General features: G+C 40.1%; 1 protein-coding gene and 1 long non-coding RNA gene across 4 annotated transcripts in view; one reads left to right on the forward strand and one right to left on the reverse strand.

Annotated features, from left to right (window-relative positions):
- The window catches only part of LOC137340016 (uncharacterized), a 76,008-nt gene that overhangs the window by 34,808 nt on the left and 16,697 nt on the right, over window positions 1–24,503 (forward strand). Inside the window, exon 3 of one of the 2 annotated variants that reach the window (XR_010966680.1) lies at window positions 1,291–1,373. The exons of the other annotated variant lie outside the window; for it this stretch is intronic. This is a non-coding gene — a long non-coding RNA (uncharacterized lncRNA). The remainder of the gene's footprint in view (window positions 1–1,290; window positions 1,374–24,503) is intronic. 2 annotated transcript variants of the gene reach the window in all.
- Window positions 1–24,503, reverse strand: part of nhlrc2 (NHL repeat containing 2) — an 88,856-nt gene that overhangs the window by 5,787 nt on the left and 58,566 nt on the right. Inside the window, exons 6-10 of one of the 2 annotated variants that reach the window (XM_068002179.1) lie at window positions 20,439–20,532; window positions 17,693–17,921; window positions 7,758–7,880; window positions 6,807–7,016; window positions 1,120–1,330 (exon numbers count right to left, since the gene is read on the reverse strand). In XM_068002179.1, coding sequence (XP_067858280.1) covers window positions 1,120–1,330; window positions 6,807–7,016; window positions 7,758–7,880; window positions 17,693–17,921; window positions 20,439–20,532 — 867 coding nt within the window. Of the gene's footprint in view, window positions 1–1,101; window positions 1,331–6,806; window positions 7,017–7,757; window positions 7,881–17,692; window positions 17,922–20,438; window positions 20,533–24,503 lie in introns of both variants that reach the window. The other variant, XM_068002178.1, reaches the window with a different exon arrangement.

A 24,503-nucleotide genomic window follows, 5' to 3' on the forward strand; every position in this document is an offset into this window, starting at 1 on the left:
GTTGAGGCCAGGACATGACTTATTAAAAAAAACAACTAGACTTTGTAAAGGGAAAGCAACAGGATTGTAATCTGGGAGGATTAGGTTAAATGATCAGAAGGGCCTTTTCCATCTTAACCTATATAGTAGTGTACTAATTTTATTTTGTATTCGTTTCTTAAAATCTTTTACCTCCAATCAATGTAAAAACTATTGTCTATACTTTCTATTTTAATGACCATAAAATCCATCGTATTAATTTCAACGTTATAAAACGCTGCTGCCAGAGTTATGACAGGAATGTGTCAGTAGGACCATGGTTGTTACCCTACTGCAGGAAATTTTGTTGGAGCCAGCTTTTGGTATCAGACTCTTATCTTGTGGGGCAGACTGTTTCTATTTCTGTAGATACAAAAGATCCTAAAATGCTATCCTGCTCTAATCTTCCAGGGATATTGAACTTCAGGAATAATAAATATTTTGCTTTCTCAAGACCATCTCAACTTACTGCATTTTGTGGTACTCTAAGATCCAAAGTGTTGCTGGAGTTTTGAGAAGACTACTGCATCATGGAGGCAAAAATTTTGGCACCAATAAATCTGAAGTGCCCTGGGTGCCTGCTGATGCTGAGGTTTTAATACATGAGATGGAGAAAGACTGCCAGGTTATGGGAGAACCCAATGCCTTCTCCTCACTGATAAAATTATACAGACCTATTTTGATCACTCTACTTGAAATAGATTGGTCTTGTGACTGGAAACAATGGCCTCCCAGTGCTGGACAAAATGCTGACTGTGCTTCTGTTTAGTCTGCACTGCGGACTAGTATTGAACATTGACTCATATGTGCAAAAGATTTCAGCGGAAACAAAAATAGTTGAGTTTTAGTGTACTTTTGTCAAAGCCATAAACATAGGTTGTTCTATTAAGGGGCTGGTAAATCTTTCTGAAATTTCTGAGCAAAAGATGTGTGCTTATTAGTATAAGTTAGTTGTGCCTGGAAATCAACAAATGCAACACTAAAACAAACCACTATATTTGGCACACTTATATTTACTTGTCTACAAAATAAAGTTACTTTGAGTATATGACATAAAAGATTGCAACATATGATAATACATACATTTAAAATATAAATTACCATCTGCCAAGAATGCCCAGAAACTGGGTGCCCCCTCAGTGAGTTTTGCTCCTTCTGGAAGGTCAATCTTCAGAAGGAAATGCAGTGTCTGACCAGAAGACACAATTAATGGAGCCATTTGCACCGAATCAGCAGATTTTGGTAATCTAGGACCTTTTTTTGGTTTTACAGATTTGGAAGCATCTACAGCATCCACAGAAGTGATCGCCAACTATATAAAAATGAAAAATAATAAAATTTACAACCATCACAAGGTACATTTAGGTTTATAATCCAGTTTTTAGAATCATAGAATGATACAGCACAGAAGGAGGCCAATCGGCCTATGAAGGAACTTAAAGTAATTACTATCAGTACAGAAAAAGTACTGGAGAAACTAATGGGACTAAAAGCCGATAAATCCCATGGATCTGATGGCCTACATCCTAGGGTTCTAAAAGAGGTGGCTGCAGAGATAGAGGATGCATTGGTTATGATCTTCCAAAATTCCCTAGATTCTAGAACGGTCCCAGCGGATTGGAAGGTAGCAAATGTAACACCGCTATTCAAGAAAGGAAGAAGAGAGAAAACAGGGAACTACTGGCCAGTTAGCCTGACATCTGTCGTCGGGAAAATCCATTATTAAGGAAGTGGTAAAATGGCATTTAGAAAATCATAATATGATTAGGTAGAGTCAACATGGTTTTATGAAAGGGAAATCGTGTTTGACAAATTTATTAGTTTTTTTTGAGGATGTAATTAGCAGGGTAGATAAAGGGGAACCAGTGGATGTAGTATATTTGGATTTTCAAAAGGCATTCGATAAAGGTGCCACATAAAAGGTCGTTACGCAAGAGAAGGGCTCATGGCATTGGGGGTAATATATTAGCATGGATAGAGGATCGGTTAAAAGGACAGAAAAGAGAGTAGGGATAAACGGGTCATTTTCAGGTTGGCAGGCTGTAACTAGTGGGGTGCCGCAAAGATCAGTGCTTGGGCCTCAGCTGTTTACAATCTATATTAATGACTTAGATGAAGGGACCAAGTGTAATGTATCCAAGTTTGCTGACGATATAAAGCTAGGTGAGAAAGTAAGCTGTGAGGAGGACACAGAGTCTGCAAAGGGATATAGATAGGTTAAGTGAGTGGAGAAGAAGATGGAATATAATGTGGGGAAATGTGAGGTTATTCACTTTGGTAGGAAGAATAGAAAAACAGAATATTTTTTAAATGGTAAGAAACTATTAAATGTTGGTGTTCAGAGGGATTTGGGTGTCCTTGTACAAGAAACACAAAAAGTTAGCATGCAGGTACAGCAAGCAATTCGGAAGGCAAATGGTACATTGGCCTTTATTGCAAGGGGGTTGGAGGACAAGAGTAAGGAAGTCTTACTACAATTGTACAGGGCTTTGGTGAGACCTCACCTGGAATACTGTGTACAGTTTTGGTCTCCTTATCTAAGAAAGGATATACTTGCCTTAGAGGCGGTGCAATGAAGGTTCATTAGATTGATTTCTGGGATGAGAAGGTTGTCCTATGAGGAGAGATCGAGTAGAATGGGCCTATACTCTCTGGAGTTTAGAAGAATGAGAGGTGATCTCATTGAAACATACCAAGATTCTGAGGGGGCTTGACAGGGTAGATGCTGAAAGGTTGTTTCCCCTGGCTGGAGAGTCTAGAACTAGGGGGCATAGTCTCAGGATAAGGGGTCGAACATTTAAGACTGAGATGAGGAGGAATTTCTTCACTCAGAGGGTTGTGAGACTTTGGAATTCTCTACCCCAGAAGCCTGTGGATGTTGAGTCGTTGAATATGTTGAAGGCTGAGATAGATAGATTTTTGGACTCTAGGGGAATCAAGGAATATGGGGATAGGGCAGGAAAGTGGAGTTGAGGTCGAAGATCAGCCATGATCTTATTGAATGGTGGAGCAGGCTCCTATTTCTTATGTGCCTGCGCCGGCTCTTTGAAAGAGCTATCCATTCTTTCCCCATTGGCCAGCAAATGTTCCTTTTTCTTGTATATATCTAATTCTCTTTTGAAAGTTATTACTGAATCCACCACCCTTTCACACTGTGCATTCCAGATCATAACAACTCGCTGCGTAAAAAAGTCTCCTCATCTCACCTCTGGTTCTTTTGCCAACTACCTTAAATCGGTGTCCTCTGGAAACAGTTTCTCCTTATTCACTATCAAAACCCTTCATTATTTTGAACATCTCTATTAAATCTCCCCTTAACCTTCCCTACTCTAAGGAGAACAACCCCAGCTTCTCTAGTCTCTCCACATAACTGAAGTCCCGCATCTCTGGCACCATTCTAGTACATTTCCTCTGCATCTTCTCCAAGGACTTGACATCCTCCCTAAATTGTGGTGCCCAGAATTGGACATAAGGGGCTCAATTTTCAAATTAAAAAATGGGTGGGTTGGGGGCGGGGGGGGGGGCATTTTCCGTTTTCACCGAGGCGGGACGAGGGGCGGGCGACCAACCCGCTCCCAGGAGGTGGGTCGGGCCTTAAAACCTTTCAATGACGCTTCAGGCTTCCATTTTTCACCAATTCCCGATTTCAACCCGGGGGGGTCAGGATTCCCGGGCCTTCTGTTTTATGCCTCATGAAAGGCGATGACAAGGCCCGAGACTAACAGGTAGGTGCCTAGAAAGGCACAGCTTGTGGGCCCGGAGGAGCAAGAGTGCTTCCCCCAGGCCCAACAAGCCTACCTGCACCAACCTTCCAACAATCGCGGATCCCCCCGCCCCCGATCACGGATCCCTGACCCTGATCCTCCCCCTCCTCCCCCCGACCCTCCTACCCCCCAACTCCGATCCTCCCACCCCCAAATCTCCCCCTCAATGATCGTGGACCCCCGCGATGACCCCCCCCACCCCGATCCCATCCCCCATGACTTGCAACCCCTGTGCCAACCTATGCCCACCCATGCATCCCCGTGCCCCCATTTCCATTTGTTTGTATCCATACATGCACAGACTTACCTGCAGACTTACCTGAACACGTCCTCTCCCTGGCTGGTCTCCCATCTGACTGAGACCAGCCTGTCAATCAGGCCAGTCAGTCAGATGGGGAACTGACAAAAACAAAGACGTCCTTACGTCAAAATCATAAGGACTTCTGGGAAACCCGTACTAATGGGTTTCCCGACCTCAATTTGATCCCCTCGCCCCGTTCCCGGCTCCATTTTAAAATCACCCCCAGTACTTCAGTTTAGGCCTAACCAGTGGGTTAGCACAACTTCCTTGCTTTTGTACTCTATGCCTTTGTTTATAAAGCCAAGGATACTGTATTTTTAAAAAAAAAAACAGCCTTCTCAACTTGTCCTGCCACCTTCAAAGATTCAAAGATTTTAGGGTAATTTAACTTTCAATTTAGTATTCACTTATTTATGTACAAAACTGATGCAGGGACTGTCGCAGAGAGGTTTCGATAATGATAGAGATTAGTAACATCTGGGATGAATAGGGAATGGAGCGGGGGATTAAAAACAAGCAAATGGGGAAGGGGGAAATGGTGAGCCTCAATTGGGGAATCAAGAGATACTAATCTAGTTTTGAGGGATTAGTTTATGCCTGGTCTGGGGGAGTAGGATATGCCAAGCCTGGATTTGGAGAGAGGGATATGTTGGGACGGGGGTGTTGCAGGCTGATGAGTGATGAAATATATTAAAGCACTGGAGTTCATTTCTAGAGGGACAGAATTGAAAAGCAGAGAAGTTAAGTTAAACTCGTTCAGAATCTTGGTTAGACTACACTTGGAGTACTGTGCACAGTTCTGGTCTCCATATTACAAAAAGGATATAGAGGCATTAGCGAAGGTGCAAAAAAGATTCACATGGATACCAGAACTGAGGAGGATGTCCTGATCAGGAAAGGCTGAACAGGCTGGGGCTCTTTTCTCTAGAAAAGAGAAGGCTGAGGGGTGAGCTGATAGAAGTCTTTAAGATAATCAAAGGGTTTGATAGGGTAGACATAGAGAAAATGTTTCCACTTGAGGGGGGGGGTCCAAAACTAGAGGTCAGTCACTAATAAATCCAATAGGGAATTCAGGAGAAACTTCTCTGCCCAAAGAGTGGTAAGAATGTGGAACGTGTTACCACAAGGAGTAGTTGAAGCAAATAGCACAGATACGTTTAAGGGGAAGCTAGATAAGCACATGAGGGAGAAAAGAATAGAAGGATATGCTGATAGGGTTGGATGAAGAGGGGTGGGAAGGAGGCTCGTGTGAAGCATAAACGTTGGCATAGACAAGTTGGACTGAATGGCCTGTTTCTGTGCTGTTAACTCTATGTAACTATGAATTTGGATAGAGTGAAAAAAGCAGTGGGAAAAGGAAGTGCAATTCTAGGAGAGAAATAGAGTGTCACCGATTTTTGGTCTGATAGTTGAAGGAATTTATGGTCTGAAGTGAAGGCAATGGAGTGCAGTAGTAAAACTGGAGATGGAAGTAATTTTAAAGATGAACAGTGTTGGCCATTTTTCACCTGCTGTGAAGCCAGCAGGCTGGAGCTGTGCCTTTTAGGGCCAGGCAGAGAAGATTTTTGGATGTTCACTCTTTAATGCGAGCCCAACAGCAGGGAAATCCAAGGTCAGGAGTCAGTGGTGCTCAAATCCAAGGTGAGGAGCAAGTCTACAGTTGGGAGGTGGTTTCGGGACTGGCCGGAAGACTGGGGAGTATGGGAAGGAGATGGAGCCCGATTTGGAATGACTGGGGGTGCACCAAAGTTGAGATTAGATGTGGTGTGCTTTTGGTGACAAAGCAGATCATAGAATGAAGCAGAAAGAAGCAGTGGAGCCAAATTTAAATCAGAGGCCACTAAAAGGGGTGAGGCCTCAGGAGACAAAAAGTAAGAGACATTTCCAACAGGAGTTGAGCACTTTCATGGGCAAGTCAAAATATTTTCTGGAAATTATTTAAGCCTTTAACATGTTTATGTTACAAATGATATTTTTTACCTGCATAAATCAGTAGGCTGAAGAATACCATCATGATTTGCGTAAACATCAAGATTTGCATGTGACGTGTGCCCAAAGTGTGGATATATGCAAGAAGCAAACTAGATATTATATATAAATTATAATAAAAACAGAATGTGAGAGAGCTAGAAAGAAAAGAGCAGAGATCATGAACTGCAGATTAGTTGCAACCTACAGAAGTAAGAATAACAAATTTTGTAATGAATGATTAAATAGCAATGAGTAGTAATTTTCTCTGGAGCATAAAGGAAAAAGTCCACATACTACGAGGTAATCTACTTATTACATAGTATTTTGAGATACTCTTTTTCTCCCTCTCTTTAAAACTATCTCATAATCTTTTACTTTAGAGGTTAACATGTCAGATTATTTGAAATAAAGATCTGAAGTATAAGAATTTTTTAAAGAAAGTATTAAACGACCACACCCACATTTTCATCAGACTTTTGAGATCCGGCTTCTGCACAGTTGAGCGTTCTGGTCCTTGCTTCAATTGCTGGATCAGAGTAATTGCTGATTTTATTGGGATCACTTTTCCCCTACTGTCTATATGATGTAGCGTCCCTTTATCATGCTTTAAATCTGTCTACTGTGCGTTTCCACAAAAAATTACTTTGCCTGTTTACAAAAAAAAAATCAAAAGATGGTGCCTGCAGAATTGCTTAACTACTAACTTATTTGTTACGTGATTTACAGTAATTGGTGTGAGAAATGTAACTTACCACAGAGGCCGTCTGCATTTCCAAATCGAGCACTTTGATCTGGTGATTGTTAGTGTCCACCACATATAGGACATTCCCATGTTCACCAACACACACATCTCCTGGCTCATTGAATGTAGTTTGGTTGAAGTTAGGTCCAATTACATTGCTGGCTTTGCCAGTTCCTGCTAGTGTAGCACAGTGTCTTGATTTTGGCTCTATTACTTTGATCTGAGAACAGAAGAAGTAAATGGACATTTGAGTCCCCCCATAAAAGAAAACAGAAAACATTTAGACATTTTCAATCACAACCTTAAAGACAGCTTTTCATTCTCTCAACAAAAAACTTCATAGTCTAATAACCATTTTTAAGTATGTGTGTGTTTTTGTGTGTCCTTTGGCATTCTCAAACTGCATGCGTTCCATTATAGATCTGCAAAAATTAGTTTCTGTAACATTTACAAATTGTAAACATCTATAACGGTATTTAACTTAGAAACACAATATTAGATGATAGAAAGGCCCTTTTAGTCCTTTACGTAGAGGATGTCTTTAATGCAGAGTTTTGAATCATACACAGTCACTTAAAATTACCGTGCAATGTGAATTTATGTTAACAAGACATTAAGCCTATCTAGTTTGCCCTATTGCTTCGACTCATGAATTAGACTTTTTCATTCCTTTCTTCCTTGGTGCCAGACGTGTATCCCTATTGAATCAGAAATGGTTCTTGTTGTAAATTCAGATTTTAAGATAAAGATATAGTTTGTAATGTATGCGTTTACTTATCTTCATCTTGTAGACAAAGGTGTAAAGTGTAAACTTGAATGAAAACATTTTGATATCCCATAGATATTGTTCCCATTGGCAAACCACTAAATTATAGCTAACATTATTTCCAGAGTTTGAAAGCAGACATTGGAAATAAAATAAATTTGGTTTTAGTTTTACATTCGTACAAAATACACTTACCTTGTGATTGTAGGAATCTGCTACATACAGCAGACCTCTCTTTTCATTCCAAGCCACTCCAAGGGGGTGTTGCAACTTTGCATTTATTCCAATACCATCTAGGTCTCCAAAAGCAAACAGATTCTGAAAGTTTTAAAAAAAGTTTCTTTACTTTATTACAATACAGTTAATGGTTTAAAATTGGTTGAAAAGATCTTGGGGTAGAAACTGGATCTCGTTGTACCCGTTTTACCTGTGCAAAACAGGCGCAACAAGGCCCAATTTCGGGGACCAACGTCCCCAAGGATGCCTGAAAAACGTCCCGACCCAAAATTGGGTTGGGCCATTTTTCAGAAGGCCGCCGAAAACAGGCTTTAGGCCTCTTGCATATGCTAATGAGGGGCCCAATGTGTGTCTTGGGGCCACTCAGGGAAATTGGGCTGCCTTGAGAGGAGCAGGCGTGGATCTCCTCAGGATTTTCCAGGTGAGGATGCAGCCTAGTTCGTGGTCGCCACCGAAAAGGTAAGTAAATTAATTTTTTAAAATTCACATGGAGCCAGGATGAGCAGGCGTGCTCCTCCCGGCTCCATGGCACTCACGATAGCCACTGCTGGCGACGGCTGGCCCTCCTCCTACTGTCCTCTCCCCTCCTTCCTGGCACTTACATGAGGCCGCTGCCAGTGAGGCAAGTGGCCCGAAATTCGTTTTCGGAGATGGGCCAGCTGCTTTTGGAGATGCGAAAGGCACCGGCAGTTCATCCAAATTATTGAAACGAGGTCCGAGGCCTAATTTCTGACCAGCCTTGGGCCTCTCGGTTGGGGCGTGCTGTTGTCTGTGCAAAAATGGGACCAGATGAATTTTTATCCCCTTGTATCTATAACAACAAAAACTTATAAACATAACCTAGTTAACCTAAGTATTATGGTTAATTCTTTGTAATCTGAATTGAATTTTTTTTTATAAGCTCCTCCGTCCCTTTTTATTTAGGTCTCATTTGCAGTGCCTATTCCCAGTCATTTTATGGTAGTGGGGGCAGACAATAATGGTGCTCTGCAACTGAACACCAAATAGTGCGAGTGTGTGTCTGGGAAAACTTCCTTTAATCTGTCCTCTTCACTGCTTTAAAAAAAAATGTTCAACTGTCAAACCACACACACCAAAACTTTGCTTTTTAAAAGTACCTACTTACAAAATCGTCCAGACCTGCAATCCTAGTGATATAGTTAACATAATTTTCTATCCATTACCTCAAACAGACAAAAGCAATGATTCTCCATTACCAAATGTATGACTGGGAACAGTACCAAGTGTGAAACATTAACAGCATGCTGTAAGATAAACTTTTCACACCACTTTAATGTGCCAGTATATAAGAGTATCATTGAACCACTTTCCTTCACTGCAATCAACATTCTGGACCTCCAGAAGATGCAACTAGACAGCAATTGTAATCACATCAGGCCATTTTTAGCATTGATTTTTAAACAATTTGCACCATGTCAAAATGACCACTTTTACCATTTTATATTCTCAGTGACAAGATTAAGGCATCCCAAACAATTTGGGCTAAGGTTGCTCACTGAAAGAGTACTTGTTTTCATCTTAACAGATCTTTAGATTTTTTTTCAAACTGGCAGTAGAGCAATGTTAACTACTACACTTCAGATGTTCCTTGTATAAGTTTCATTTTTATTGATTAGCACTATAATCAAGATGGAAATATTTGGAACTCACTAAGTGCAATGTGACGATGCATTGTTGTCGAAATGCGGAACTAACCAAAATCTGGCCGAAATTGAAATGATTGTCAAAACTATTGATAATTAATATTTAAATAGCTACCTACCATATTCATCTGCTAAATTATAAAATGAAAAAAACTAAGGATTCGGCAGGAACTATATTAAGCAAATGTACATGTTGAACATTTAAATTAGTTGTTAATAAGAGTTTACACATTGTATTTCTGTGGATAACCATCCAAAAGGACACAGTGATTTCTTTTAAAAGTGAAATCCATGCTATACTGTACTCCAGGAGAGGTTAAAAGAAATTCTTTTCCAGAGTGGGTGGTTAGAATGTGGAATTCTCTGCCATGGGTGGAGTCTATAAACTCTTTAAAGGGAATTAGATAGTTGCTTGAATATCCAAGTGTATAGGCAGCAGGCAGAAGAGGTAGATTAGACTAAATGGCTCAAGTGGAGACTAACACTAACATGGATTTGATGGGCCAAATGGCCAGTTTGTGCTGAAACATGATTAACTACAATACCTACCAATTAACACACATACCCAGACTCACTTGTGATCTTACAAGTACAAACTCACAACACATGGCTAACTTGCAGAAACACATTCTCAGCTAGCTCTGTGATTATCTGGGATTACTTTAACTTTAAAGACAATTAAACTAGAATGCAACATGATTCCTTGAGGAAAGTGAGACAGTTTTCAGCAAAAAAAAAGATATGGCCTGGTAACTGCCTTACTTACGTGCACTTCACTGATCCTCACTGCTTAAATAAGGTCTAAAGTGATCATTTTAAGCTCAAGAAGCTTAAGGTCACAAATTCATGGATTCAAAAAATTCTGACATAATGGTGCACATGGCCAAATTCAAATACCAAGTTAGAGTTAACTGGTGAATAAAAGGAGTAACATTTGAGACAGTGCCTTTCATGAATCTGTACACCACAGAGTATTCTCCAACTGGATTTTTCACCAATGAATGACTATAAGCCAATACAGCTACCAAACTGACTATTCATAAAGTAATTTAAAACACCAGATTTAGCATTTACGTAAAGATTAATGGTCTCAACACCCACGGGTGAGGCTCTACCATTTAGCTTTGCAAGCCTTCAAACTTTCTCGGATGACTGTTTCAGTCATTAATCTATTTGGTTATTCAAACGGTCTCAACAGTTATGCCACCAGATTGAGGCATATTTGGTCATCCATCTATATCGGAATATCTAATAGGGGTTAATGTTTAAAGCAAGAAGTCCAAAAGCCAGGTTTTCCTTGGCCAGTGAGGGATTATTGAAATCAATGTGGTGCCTCCACCTGAAACTTGTGAATTATCCAGAGCATGAAAGGAAAGGCATGAAATAACCCCTTGTCCCAGGGAAACAACAAAGTACTATAAGCAACTGCCTCTAGAGAAATTCTCTTTTGCTGCAACCTCTCAGTCAATCAGGCGGTCACAGGGGCTATTTTGATAACCCCAATTATTGAAGATGACAAAAGGCCATGCCTGTGTGAAGAATCAACTCTTAATGCTTGAACTTATCCATAATCCATTTGCCAAGACTTCTGCAGCCTGGTGAGTTCTGTGAGGTTTTGCTTGGACCAGTGCCACATCTGCACAGGAAGGAATCCTCCTTGCTTATGTACTTCACAACTATGTCAACAACTGTCTAGACTTGCACTGAATTTGATATGTTCCATGAACTGTATTGGTGGATCAAGACCCCTTTTTCCAAGGGAGAAATTGGTCACCAATATGAGAGGTGAGGCAGCAGCTGCAACTTACAGACTGCAGTCTGCTTGAACCTCATGGCATCAACTCACTGGACCAATAGAGAGCATACCACCGAACAAGCAATTGAGATGCAGTGGTGTCATGAAGAGTATAGCATTGTCTGCTATAAATATGGCTGCTGCCATCAGACCAAGGATTCATATGCAGTGTTCTATTTGAATCCTGCTTCTTTCCCTGAGGCTAAACATTTGAATTTACTGACCCTGAAGTATTCTGGTGGGAGCAAAGCCATGCCTTAAGGAGTCAGAAAGCAGGCTGTTATGAAAGTTTACTTCTGTTCTTTCTGTGGCTGGGATTTGTCTTGATTTAAGTCCAACCTCTCTAAAAGGCCAAGTTACTAAAAGGAAAAAACAAGAATGCTGGAATAATGAATTTGAAATAATGACATTAAATGCTGCAAATATACAGATTGATCCATCAGCATCTGAAAGACTCTACACCCAAAATATTAACCTGCCTCTCACATGTTGATGGCAGACCTATTGTATACTCCAACATTTTCTGTTTGTACTTAAAGTTCAGTTGCATACAGCTTCCTGGCAAGAGGCTCTGATCACCCAATTGTCTAAATACGGGTAGACATGTAGATGTCCTAACTTGTAAAATGTGTATAGATAATCAAGACTGCTGCCTATGACTGGAAAAAAAATAACTTAAGGGGAATGAGTTCAGAATGAGACTTTAAATACAACAGAACAGAAGGTGATTATACTATAGCAGTGCATGATTGTACATTTCTTAAAGGAACAAGGGCCCTACGTAACTGTTTCTTCTGTGGGCTGTGGAACATGTAAAGCGGTTTTGAAAAATGGCATGTCTACTGTTTAAAGCCCTCCAGTGGATAAATGTTCTGGTCCTGTCAGTTTAGCGCTAGGACCAGAGTGCTGCAAGTTTTATGCCTGCAGCATTTGTTGCATGCCAAACTTGAGAAGCTTTTAGGTTAGCAAAGATAATTTATGTAGGGTGGTGTATGGCCCACATTGAGCCTGGTGCTGGGTGGTTGCCAAGCTGAGGTGGGGAGTTAATGTTTAAATGTTGTAAAACCTTTATAAAAGCTCTATGGGCACAATATTAGAGCCACAAACCTGCTACACGAGGCGTTGCGAGGAGGGATGTGTTTTTTGGTACTCTAGAACACTCTTTCCAGGGGACAGCAAAGCAGCATGCCTGGCAGGTGGCAGTAGCCAGACAACACTGTGTTCACTGCCCACAAGACCTGGAAACAGAAGCCCTTAAGGAAGGTGCCAATGTACGCCTATCCAACTAATTACCAATCCCATGTATGCATGTCACAAAGTATTGTTTACTGCTGGCCTATTGCCAAGCCCTCACATAATCTTACAGCTTTTTCAGTGCTGAATATGCATATCCGTAGGGCACACATTACAGCTGTAACTTACAACTGAAAGTGTCAGCACACCTACGTTGTCAAAGGACATCACACATAAAATCACCAACACAGCTGCAAGATTACTTAGTGACACCTAGAATAGGCTGCAGCTTCAAAACATATCTGGTCACATGCTCCTTCAACTTACAACATGTCAAGACTACTTCTCTGCTTGCACAAGAAAATAGCACCTCATACAAAGAGATAAACTAAATTAGAGGAGGAATCAGAAATTACAAGTCCTTGGCACCCTTTGAGGAGGCCACCCTGGACATCCCTGCCTATACAAACATTGAAGAAGCAGAGAAGGTGAAATCGCAAGCATCCCCCAAGCTATTAATTGGTAGTGTCTAGTTCTTATGCATTCCTCTCCTTTACACATACGCTGAGTGAGGGCGGTGTGGGGGTAATTTTCTAGACAGCGCTCCTGATATTGTCCATGATACGCTGAAGGCAGGCGAGGTTCCCTGCTACCAGCATGTTTTTGAACTCTGCAGGAAGGTGGCTCTTGCAGCCAGCATTTTGAAATTTGTCACTGTTCTGTCACCAGAGACATGGCAGGCTTCCAGAGCAAGAAAGCATCTTGTAGCACCATCCATTCCTCTGATTAATGTTTGGGTTCCTGCGGGATGCAGTGAGTGAGTCTGGGTAGATAGCACCGGGTGAGTGGCAAGGCACAAATAAGGAGAAGTTGGGCAGCTGTGTCATACTCCTGGCGCTAGTCAGTGGAAAAGGAAATAAAATAGCTTCAGACCAAAGCTTCAGCCACTTGTTTCATACACCTGTGGGCAGCACATGGGCTGATGGCACAATAATCTCTGTGCTAGACTGGAAGGAATCAGAGCCCAAAAAAGCTGAATACACAGGTAACCTTGTCTGTTACCAACAGTACTGTCCCTATGGTACATGTTGGCTGCAGGTGTCACTGCAATAGATGGAACAGATCTGCAAGTGGCTCCATGGTCCATATTAGGTAGATTTGACAGGATATGCAGATATGGTTGGTGGCATAGCATCACAGCAGGTGCAGTCAATCTAGATGTGGTGCCTGCTGATTTCCCTGGTACATCTTTCATCCAGAGTCAGTTAAAGCAACTCCCAGTATTAAGGTTTCAATTAGATGCCATGAGATGGAATGAGCGTTGGTATTGTGGGAGACTATTCTTTAAGAATCTGTCTTTCTTAAGAATCTTCCTCTACAGAGCTCTTGGAAATAGTTACAGTACAGTCAGTTGCACTGATACTGCTAACAAAGGTTCGAGGAACATTGGAACAATAGTAGGCCAATTAGCCCCTTAAGCCTATTCCACAATTCAATTATGATGTGGAGATGCCGGTGATGGACTGGGGTTGACAATTGTAAACAATTTTACAACACCAAGTTATAGTCCAGCAATTTTATTTTAAATTCACAAGCTTTCGGAGGCCACCTGAGGAAGGAGGTAGCCTCCGAAAGCTTGTGAATTTAAAATAAAATTGCTGGACTATAACTTGGTGTTGTAAAATTGTTTACAATTCAATTAGATCATGGCTGATCTGTACCTCATTTCCATTGACCTGCCGTTGATCCATATCCCTTGATACCCTTATCTAACAAAAATCTGTAGTTCTCAGTCTTGAAAATTTAAAATGACCCAGCATCCACAGCCTTCTGGGGGAGAGAATGCTACATTTCCACTACCCGTTGTGTGAAAAAGTGCCTCTTGATTTCACTCCGGAATGGCCTAGCTCTAGTTTTAAGATTATTCCTCTTGGTTCTAGATTCCCTCACCAGAGGAAATAGCTTCTTTGAATTTACCCTATCGAATCCCTTTGTCATTTTAAACACCTCAATTAAATCACCCCTCAACCTTCTAAACTCCTGGGAATACAAGCCAAGTTTATGCAACCTGTCCTCGTAACTTAACCCTTTAAGCCCTGGTATTCTGCTTCTATCATGCTGTAATCCGAAAGCAAAGGAAAGATACATGAAACATTAGCTGTACAACTAAAATAATAAATTAATACATTAAATTTGCCTCACAATTAAGAATATTTTTTAAAAATACATTAAAAATTGGGTTGCTTCAGTTCCTATTAATTGGTCATTCAAGTTGCTTCCTTTTTATGCTTGCTTATCATGGGCGAAAGTACTGCTGGCCTGTTAAAAGCCCTCATTTGCATGCTATGTGCATTCTTAATTCAGTTCCCATTCAACTTGACTGGAAATTACACAGGTGCACAGCTTGAACAAAAATCAGGTCAGATGCAATTCCAGTGGGGAATAGGCAGAGTGTGAGCTGCTCAATTTCCCGGTCACTTGCTTGAGTTCCTCTGATGGTAGAGACCTATTCATGGAAATCTTAAGCTATCAATGGTACTTGGTTTTGAGTGTTTTTGCTGAATAAACTATACTTTACAATTTATACTTTCATTTTAAAAGTCTTGCATTATTTTGAAGGTTTGGAGGTAGCATAATTTATATTTCAGGCTTTTACAAACTTATCAATACTATAGCAATGGCCAAACCATAACATATCAAGCTTGTGATGGAAATTGTTTTCGCCTCCTCATTTTCACAATTAAGATGATCTTAAGCATTTCAAATGTGCAAAACCTTTTGGCTGTCTTGTTTTTGTCTGTGGTCGTTCACATTTTTGTTATTTTTGTACGGGAATATCCTTTCAAGCTGGGTGGCAATTAGTATTGTTTTGGAAAAACTGGCATTATCTACCAAGTGACAGGAAGTAGGGGTATAATAATATTGAATATAAAAGTCCTTGGATATTCTAGACTATGACAGAAACACATTGGTGTGTGAAAATTGTATTCACTGTGTAATACTTGAAACATTACATATCTGATCTCCTGTAGTGGTTAAAGTGGAATTTGTTAAAAAGAGGTACTCCCACTCTCCTGCTTGTCTACGTTTGCCCACATTCCCACAATAGTTGGCTCCGACAATCAATCTTGTAAGGATACTGTTTCCTCACCAAAATAAGCTAATGTTGTAGCTTACTTAATAGTACAATCCTGTGGTCTGTATACTCATCTGCTTTATAACAATTGTAAACAATTTTACAACACCAAGTTATAGTCCAGCAATTTTATTTGAAATTCACAAGCTTTCGGAGGCTTCCTCCTTCCTCAGGTGAATGTGGACTCCTCATTCCACAATCTCCACATTCACCTGAGGAAGGAGGAAGCCTCCGAAAGCTTGTGAATTTCAAATAAAATTGCTGGACTATAACTTGGTGTTGTAAAATTGTTTACAATTGTCAACCCCAGTCCATCACCGGCATCTCCACATCATGCTTTATAACATACATTGTTACGATAATTTCAAAATGAATTTCAGTCTTTGATAAGCTGTGCATACAGCGTGCTCTTTCTTGGTTCACGTGTTGCAGTCGAGCCCCGACAGATTGGATCACCACGAGACTCCAGGTTGAGCACTTCTTTTGACCACAGCAAAGTCCAAGTGAAGAGTTCAAGCTCCAGCCAAGTACTCTAAATGAGCTTCAGTCTCGCAGCCTAGTAAGTTTCTCAGGGAAAACATTTTCAGGGATTCACAACACCATACAGGTAAGTCTAACACCCAGTGTTATTTTCACACTGACGATAACCTATTTACTGCTGGAGTTAAAATAATTTAGATCGGAAAATCCAGGTTTAGAGGAGTAAGAGTAAGTATTTTCAGAATTGCTCAAGTTTTCATGGGTTTCTTAAGTTATGAATGTTACTTTTACCAGCAAATGTTCATCTTGGAGAAAATTCAAAATAGCACTTCAAACCAACTTCCCAAAAATATTTTAAGCAATTTCACTGATTCGTCTTCTCCTTTACCTAACTGGTAGAATTTCTCACTACTCATGCTTGATTTGTATGTCCTTAGTAGTTTCTCATTGGTAGTTTATTAGCTGCTTTCCTTGCTTTTGATTTGCATGTTCCCTAGCTGTACAATTGTGATTTGTTGCTATGAATAAGCTGCAAGAAATTTGCAGACTGTAAGTCAGTTTTCTGAATACACAAACTCCAGCATTTTCCCCACAACAGATGTTAGGCTAGCTGGTCTATAATTCCCTGGTTTCCCTCTCTCTTCTTTCTTAGAAAGCACAGTGACATGTGCAATTTTCCAATCTAGAGGGACAGTTCCTGAATCTAGAGAACTTTGAAAGATTATAGTTAGGGCATCTGCAATGTGCTGACCTACTTCCTTTAAAACCCTGGGATGGAAACCATCTGGTCCTGGGGATTTGTCACTCTTTAGTGCTATTATTTTCTTCATTACTGTTGCTTTACTTATGCTTATCTTAATCTCTGAAAGATTGCCAGAAAGTCAAATAAATGCTATGGGGAAACTACAATATAATTTTATGTACCAAGTCCAGTCGTAGCAGAATGCCCACTAAGACTTGATTATATTTTCTCAGGTACACTGCAACATTCTTAATTATTTATATTAGTCCTTTCTATCCCTCAATCTGAACACTTAAATCAGAAATGGAATAGCACAATGTCCTTTGATAAACTATGATACCATGTAGTTAAAACATATTTCATCCCAACATTCTTGTAGCTAACATAGAAGAAAAATGTCTCAACACAAAACATAATCCATTTTGAAAAAAACCTAACTGGACTTACTATTGCTACATCCCTATCTATGTGTATTAATGTACGATCAAGACCAACAACAGCTGTATCATATTACCTAAAAGATGAAATGTAGCAAATTATCTCTTTTGGGTCACAGTAGACATCCATCATGACCACAGAATTATTTTTTTTATTAATTCTCTGGTCACAAGCCAAAATAGTGATAGATAATAATTGGGTGCAATGGAACTTTTGTAAAATTTTACTTTCTTCAACCAACTGCTAAAATACAAATGAATTTATGTTCTGAAATGTTGCTAATATGCATGCATTTCATTTCTATAATTGGATTTAATTTACTATAAATAATCATGTGCCTCATCATTCTGGGAACAAAATTTGCACAATCAAACCTCTTTTTAAAATATGAATCATCTTACTTACCAGTGGATCCCTTTCTCCTCCAACCAGGTTTTTTACAACACCATCCTTTAGTGATATAGAGCGGATTGTGCTGCTCTCACTGTCTGCAACAAAAAGGCAATTCCATTCCCGAGGAGCTACAGCCAAGCCTGATGGTTGAGCAAATCCTGCTTTGTGAGGATAGGAATTGTTTCGGTTTTCCTCATTACCACTCCCAGCAAAACGAATGCATGTTCCCTTCTTGTACTCACTGTGAGTGATATGTAAATTAACACATATATTAGTAAGACTAATAGAAACTTTTTAGTTGTATTTTATTGGCTGTAATTTGTCTTTCCTATTTGTTCTCTCAATAAAAATAAAACTAATGAAAATATTTTAGAAATGTTTTTTCTACAGAAGTTATGTAGGCAAACCAAGAGATATGAATAATACCGCAGTATATGAATTGAATCAACAGTTCAGGTGATTATGTATTCTGCTCACATAGAAGAACAACATACCATTTTGTTTCTATGCATTTGCACCACCATTTTGGAAGCTGTATTAACCAAGTCTTTACAGGCTTGTATCAGTGCCTGGAATGTGCCTGGGCAGACTGGCAGCAGCCAGAGGTATGTGGCTGCTTTTAGATTTTATTTTGGGTTTGAGTTCCCTGGTGGTTCATAGGGGTGGAGGAAAGTAGCATCTGAGTTCCCCAGTACTCAGTTCAGTGGTGGAGAGGGTCCCAACTTGAACCGTTAATTTGTTTTTTTGAACCTTGATTTGTACCATACCATATTCAATGGTTTGAATCTGAGGTTGAAGCAAATCTGAAAGTTAATCTGTACATATTAAGTAATTGGCAATATCCAGTGATAAATTGAGTTGACAATAAAGAACACTGACTCCTTAAATAATTATGACATTATAATGAAATTATTCTGTGAGAAAAGGATGTATAAGCCTCATGAGATTTGATTTGTTTCTAGAAATTTATAGGAATGATTATGTATATAAAAATTCTACACTTTATTTTCCTAAATACTGGTCGACAAAAATCTGTATTTTCCAGTACTCCCTGAATAAAAAAAATGTAGAAAGCTAGATGTTGATTTATGGAGCACGTACTACATTTTCCAGCTGGCATACTGGTGCACTGCTTAAATTCATATAATATTTCAGTAAGCCTAAAACTATTCTTCCTCCCACCTGTCCAGGCCCAGAAAAAGACATTGTTTTAAGCTACATGGATTGTTTCCACCAGAACATGCTTGTGGTGCTTTGTTTACATTTACTGATATTTAGCAGATACAAATAGACTGCTACACCAATTAACCCATTCCTAATATAATAGTTGAAATACTCTAGATAAGAATAGTCCATGGCAGTGTTCTATGTTTCAGTCAGAGTAAATGAATGATAAAATATAATCTGTGTACATATGTACACATTTTGTAAAAATAATCAAGTTTCAAACCTTGCGTGAGTACCTCTAAATTGTCAACGTAAAACTGGGCTAGTTTAGTGATGAACTACAAATAGGTATTCTTTTTTAAATGTATGCATAGTTTCAGCCACAAAATAATTCCAAATTTTATTCCAAACAACACTTAAAAAGCAGTAAAATCTTTGTTATTTTTAATGGGTATTTAGGAATAGAGGAATCCCACCCTCAATCACATGGACCATAGATCCAAGAGGGCAGGCTATCTGTCTTCTTGAACAGAATCTTATTTTTATTGTTAGGGTAACTAGCACTATTTAAACTGTGCTGCTTTTCTATTGTTACAATTGCAAAATATAAATACACTTCAATGCAGGGTTTTCATTGGTGAATATTTTAATTTAGACACAAGAATAAGTGATAACATGATGAACTAAAACTAAATATCACCACCTATAAGAGCATTCTTATAGAGGATTGGGAGTTCCAACCACATGATGATCATCTGGTTTGCAATGGAATGAAAATCAGGCAGGTTCTATAAAGCACATAAACAGTACTGCCCAGGCGATGAAGACAAAAGTCTATGCCAATGGGTCAATTTTATGGCACAAATGAAGGTTATGCAAGTGTCAGAGTAAAGTTTGGGCTGTTGGGTTAAAGGCAAAGATGAAGTGACTATTGTGTGCATGGCTGCGGTCAATGCCCCAAGACCACACTGAAATGCGCTTTGCGCAGACCAGACTAACCATAATTAAAAGCTTAAACATAACATATGACTACTAAACAAAATGGACTCTACTAAACAAAATGGATTCTGCGACTGTGGGAAAAGACATTTAAAAATGCTGAGTTTGTGTATTCAGAAAACTGACTTACAGTCTGGAATTACAAAAGACATTTCACAACGAGCTGATAAAAACTACAGAACCAGACTGAATAGACAAAGACCATACTGTCTTAAGTTGATAACAGTTGTTTTAATGTGATTGGAGGTCAATTGTTGCTGTGGGGGCCTAATTGGCTAATGTGTAAACTAATCAAGACTAATAATGTAATAGCTGCTGAAAGTCTGTACTTGAAAGGTATAAAAAAGCATGACAACCATTTTGAAGTTGAGAAGGTAGCTGTGTGCGCTGCGGAGCGTCCAGTTCTTCTCCCAAAGTACTTTGTCCAATAAACTGCATGTTGAATCTTTAAGTCTGACTCCGAGTGGTGATTTTCCCACAACACAAGTTAACTCAGTTTAAGACAGCTTGCAGCAGGACTTGCAAATAATCAACAAAACATATCTCAATATATTAAGACTACTGTTACAAAACTTTATCTACAATTACTTACGTTCCCCTTGGGAGTTTTCCATCTTCTAGAAAAACGACCCATATCTGATGAGTGCCCGCCATTGCAATAAACAGAAGATGGTCTTCAGTATTACCTGGAATTATGTCAAATATACAGGTGTTCACTGAAATCAAATCACTAGCACATATTATGAAGATTACCTCAAAAAAGCAAAATGCATCATAAGCAAAGCAAGCATTCACTGGTCACTGTAAATGTAAAAGGAAAGAAAGTTTTTGTCTATCAGATATTCAAAACAGACTTTGGTGAGTGGATCAATTATTTATTTTTCTTTCTCCAAATTTGATATTGAAACATTTCACAATTCCATCATCTTGGGAGCCTAGATTTTCCTATATGGGCACAGTTGACCTGAATGGCTAATGGCACGATTTAGACAGATTGAAAAGGAAGTGTGCTGTTTGTATCCAATTTTCCAAGGTAAGTTTGTTTCCATAGCTTCAGATGCAGATTTAGCTGGGTGCACAGAGACATAGAAACAAAGAAAATAGGAGCAGGAGTAGGCCATTCGGCCCTTCGAGCCTGCTCTGCCATTCACTATGATTATGGCTGATCCTCTATCTCAGTGCCATATTCCCGTTCTCTCCCCATACCCTTGATGCCTTTTGTGTCTAGAAATCTATCTAGCTCCTTCTTAAAAATATTCAGTGACTTAGCCTCCACAGCCTTCTGTGGTAGAAAATTCCACAGGTTCACCACCTTCTGAGTGAAGAAACTTCTCCTCATCTCAGTCCTAAATATCCTACCCTGTATCTTGAGACTGTGACCCCTTGTTTTGGACCCCCCAGCCAGGGGAAACATCCTCCCTGCATCCAATCTGTCTAGCCCTGTCAGAATTTTATAGTTTCAATGAGATCCCCTCTCATTCTTCTAAACTCGAATGAATACAGGCCGAGTCTACCCAATCTCTCCTCAAACGGCAGTCCTGCCATCCCAGGAATCAGACTGGTGAACCTTCGCTGCACTCCCTCCGTGGCAAGTATATCCTTTCTTAGTTAAGGAGACCAAAACCGCACACAATACTCCAGGTGTGGTCTCACCAAGGCCCTGTATAACTGCAGTAAGACATCCTTGTTCCTGTACTCAAATCCTCTTGCAATGAAGGCCAACATACCACTTGCCTTTCTAACTGCTTGCTGCACCTGCATGTTTGCTTTCAGTGACTGGTGTACAAGGACACCCAGGTCCCTTTGTACATCAAGTTTCTCCAATCTATCACCATTTAAATAATACTCTGCCTTTATGTTTTTCCTTCCGAAGTGGATAACTTCACATTTATCCACATTATACTGCATCTGCCATGTATTTGCCCACTCACTCAACTTATCTAAATTGCCTTGAAGCCTCTTTGCATCATCCTCACAACTCACGATCCCACCTAGTTTTGTATCAGCAAACTTGGAAATATTACATTTGGTTCCCTCATCCAAATCATTGATATATATTGTGAATAGCTGGGGCCCAAGCACTGATCCCTGCAATACCCCACTTTTCACTGCCTGCCACCCCGAAAAAGACCCATTTATTCCTACTCTCTGTTTCCTGTCTGTTAACCAATTTTCAATCCATGCCAGTATATTACCCCCAATCCCATGTGCTTCAATTTTGCACACTAACCTCTTATGTGGGACTTTATCAAAGGCCTTCTGAAAATCCAAATAAACCATATCCACTGGTTCTCCCTTATCTATTCTACCAGTTACATCCTCAAGCATGGAGCATACAAGTGGATGCAAATGAAATTTAAAAGAGTGGCCTCTTTGGGGGGCAGGGGTGCCCCAAGCCTCCAAAAGCCTGCTACCCCCTCTGACCTCTCCCTTCTGACCGTGCAAACTTCAGTAGGATCAGTGACAGAGAACATGGATAGGTATATCCCGGTACTTATGCCAGGATGCGCAATCCCCCACACCCTGTGGAATTTCTAAATGCCAACCTTCTGCAAGATGAAGAAAAAAGAAAAAAACGTAGGCCAATTTAGACAGAACTCTGGGAAATTCCTCTCTGACTCCCTGAAGCAATCAAGCGAAGTTTCAGAACAGTGTGGTAACTTATAATTCGACAGAATCTAATTTGATCATAATTTTAAAAACCTCAAGCATATCTCCCCTGAGCCCACATTTATCTAATAAAATAGTCCCAAACTCCTTGAGCCCATCCTGATAATAAGGAGCCCCAAGACTGAGCATCATTTTAGTCACCCTCTTCTGAACCTTCTCCAGGGCTTTAATATCCCTTTCCATACATGGGGATCAAAACTGGAAACAATACTTCAAGTGCAGCCATATTGGCCTTTGTACAGCAATACAATCCAAAACCCTATTTGTTTTCCCAACGACCATATCACAGTGCCTGTGGACCTTCAATGATGATAATTATCAACCTGTGGAGATTTGCAATTTAAGGCATGTCTCTTCCTTGCCACAAGTTGCGGGACGATTTACACGTTAATAACCATTAGCGCATTAAACTCGGTTATTTTGGCAACAAAATCTGGGCCATCATATTCATATTTCTGTGAGTGAGAGTTTGCCTTGTTTATGCCAGTTCTTCCTTTTGTACTTCAAGTGCAGGCTGATAACAGCGGTAAAGAATGACAAATAACTTCACTGAAAACATTATAAAAACATAACCAACTGGCACAATCAAAGGGCAGACCTCATCAAGCCAGAGTATAAGCTCTTGGAATTCTTATTGCAATTTCAGTCATTTAATGACCACAGTAGAATTCCTCAACCCAGCGATAAAGACAATGGTTTCTAATTAAAAAGTGACCAAACATGCCATTGTCCCATACATTTTTCAATTGTTCTAATATCGTGTATTAGAAATGTACAGGATATCGTGTTTGCTGATATTTCGAAAACAAAAGGTGTTCAGCATTCAAATGTTAAATATATTAACATTTTTCCAAGGTATTGGGACCAGTAATCTTCAACATTTTCTTAAATGATCTAGAAGAGGGTTAAGGCATTGTCTTTTTCATCTTTAGGACCTTGATTTAAGTCCAATATAAACTGATGAAATGAAAAATTTCCTGTTTGTGTAAGAGTCAGTGACTGGATAGGGTACGGTGACATAGTGGTTACGTTACTGGACTAATAATCCAGAGAATGCAAGTTCAAATCCCAGATGGCAGTTTGAGAATTTGAATTCATTTTAAAAACAAAAAAAGTAAATAAAAGGCTGCTACCAGTAAAACTGACCATGAAGCTGTCGGATTGTCGTAAAAACCCAACTGGTTCACTAATGTTCTTTAGGGAAGGAAACCTGCCGCCCTTACCTGCCAGTCTGGCCTATACGTGACTCCAGTCCCACAACAATGTGGTTGACTTTTAACAGTCCTCTGAAGTGGCCTACCAAGCCACTCAGTTATATCAAACCGCTAGAAAAGAATAAAACTGGACAAACCACTCGGCTGCAACCTAAGCATCGAAACAGAACATGGCAAAGGCACACCCAGCTCAGCTGACCCTGTAAAGTCCTCCTCGCTAGCATCTAGGGATTGGTGCCAAAGTTGGGGGAGTTGTCTCACAGACTAGTCAAGTAACAGTCTGACACAGTCATACTTACAGAATCATACCTATCAGCCACGTCACAGACTCCTCCATCACCAACCCTGTCCCACCGGCAGGACAGACCCACCAGAGGTGGGAGCACAGCGGTATACAATCAAGGGAGCGGCCCTGGGAGTTCACAACGTCGACTCTGGACCCCATGAAGTCTCATTGCTTGAGGTCAAACATGAGCAAGGAAATCTCCAGCTGGTAAAAACCGAGCGCACTCCCCTCAGCTGATGAATCAGTATTCCTCTATGTCGAACACCACTTGGAGGGAGCACTGGGGGTAGCAAAAGCACAGAATGTACTCTGGATGGGGGATGTCAATGTCCATTACCAAGAGTGGCTCGGTAGTACCATCACTGACTGAGCCCTGAAGGACATAGCTGCCAGACTGGGTTTGCTGCAGGTGGTGAGAGTACCAACATGAGAGAATAACCTACTTGAGCTCATCCTCACCAATCTACCTGTTGCAGATGCATCTGTC

This window comes from Heptranchias perlo, chromosome 21, assembly GCF_035084215.1.
Source record: "Heptranchias perlo isolate sHepPer1 chromosome 21, sHepPer1.hap1, whole genome shotgun sequence".
Lineage (NCBI taxonomy): Eukaryota > Metazoa > Chordata > Chondrichthyes > Hexanchiformes > Hexanchidae > Heptranchias > Heptranchias perlo.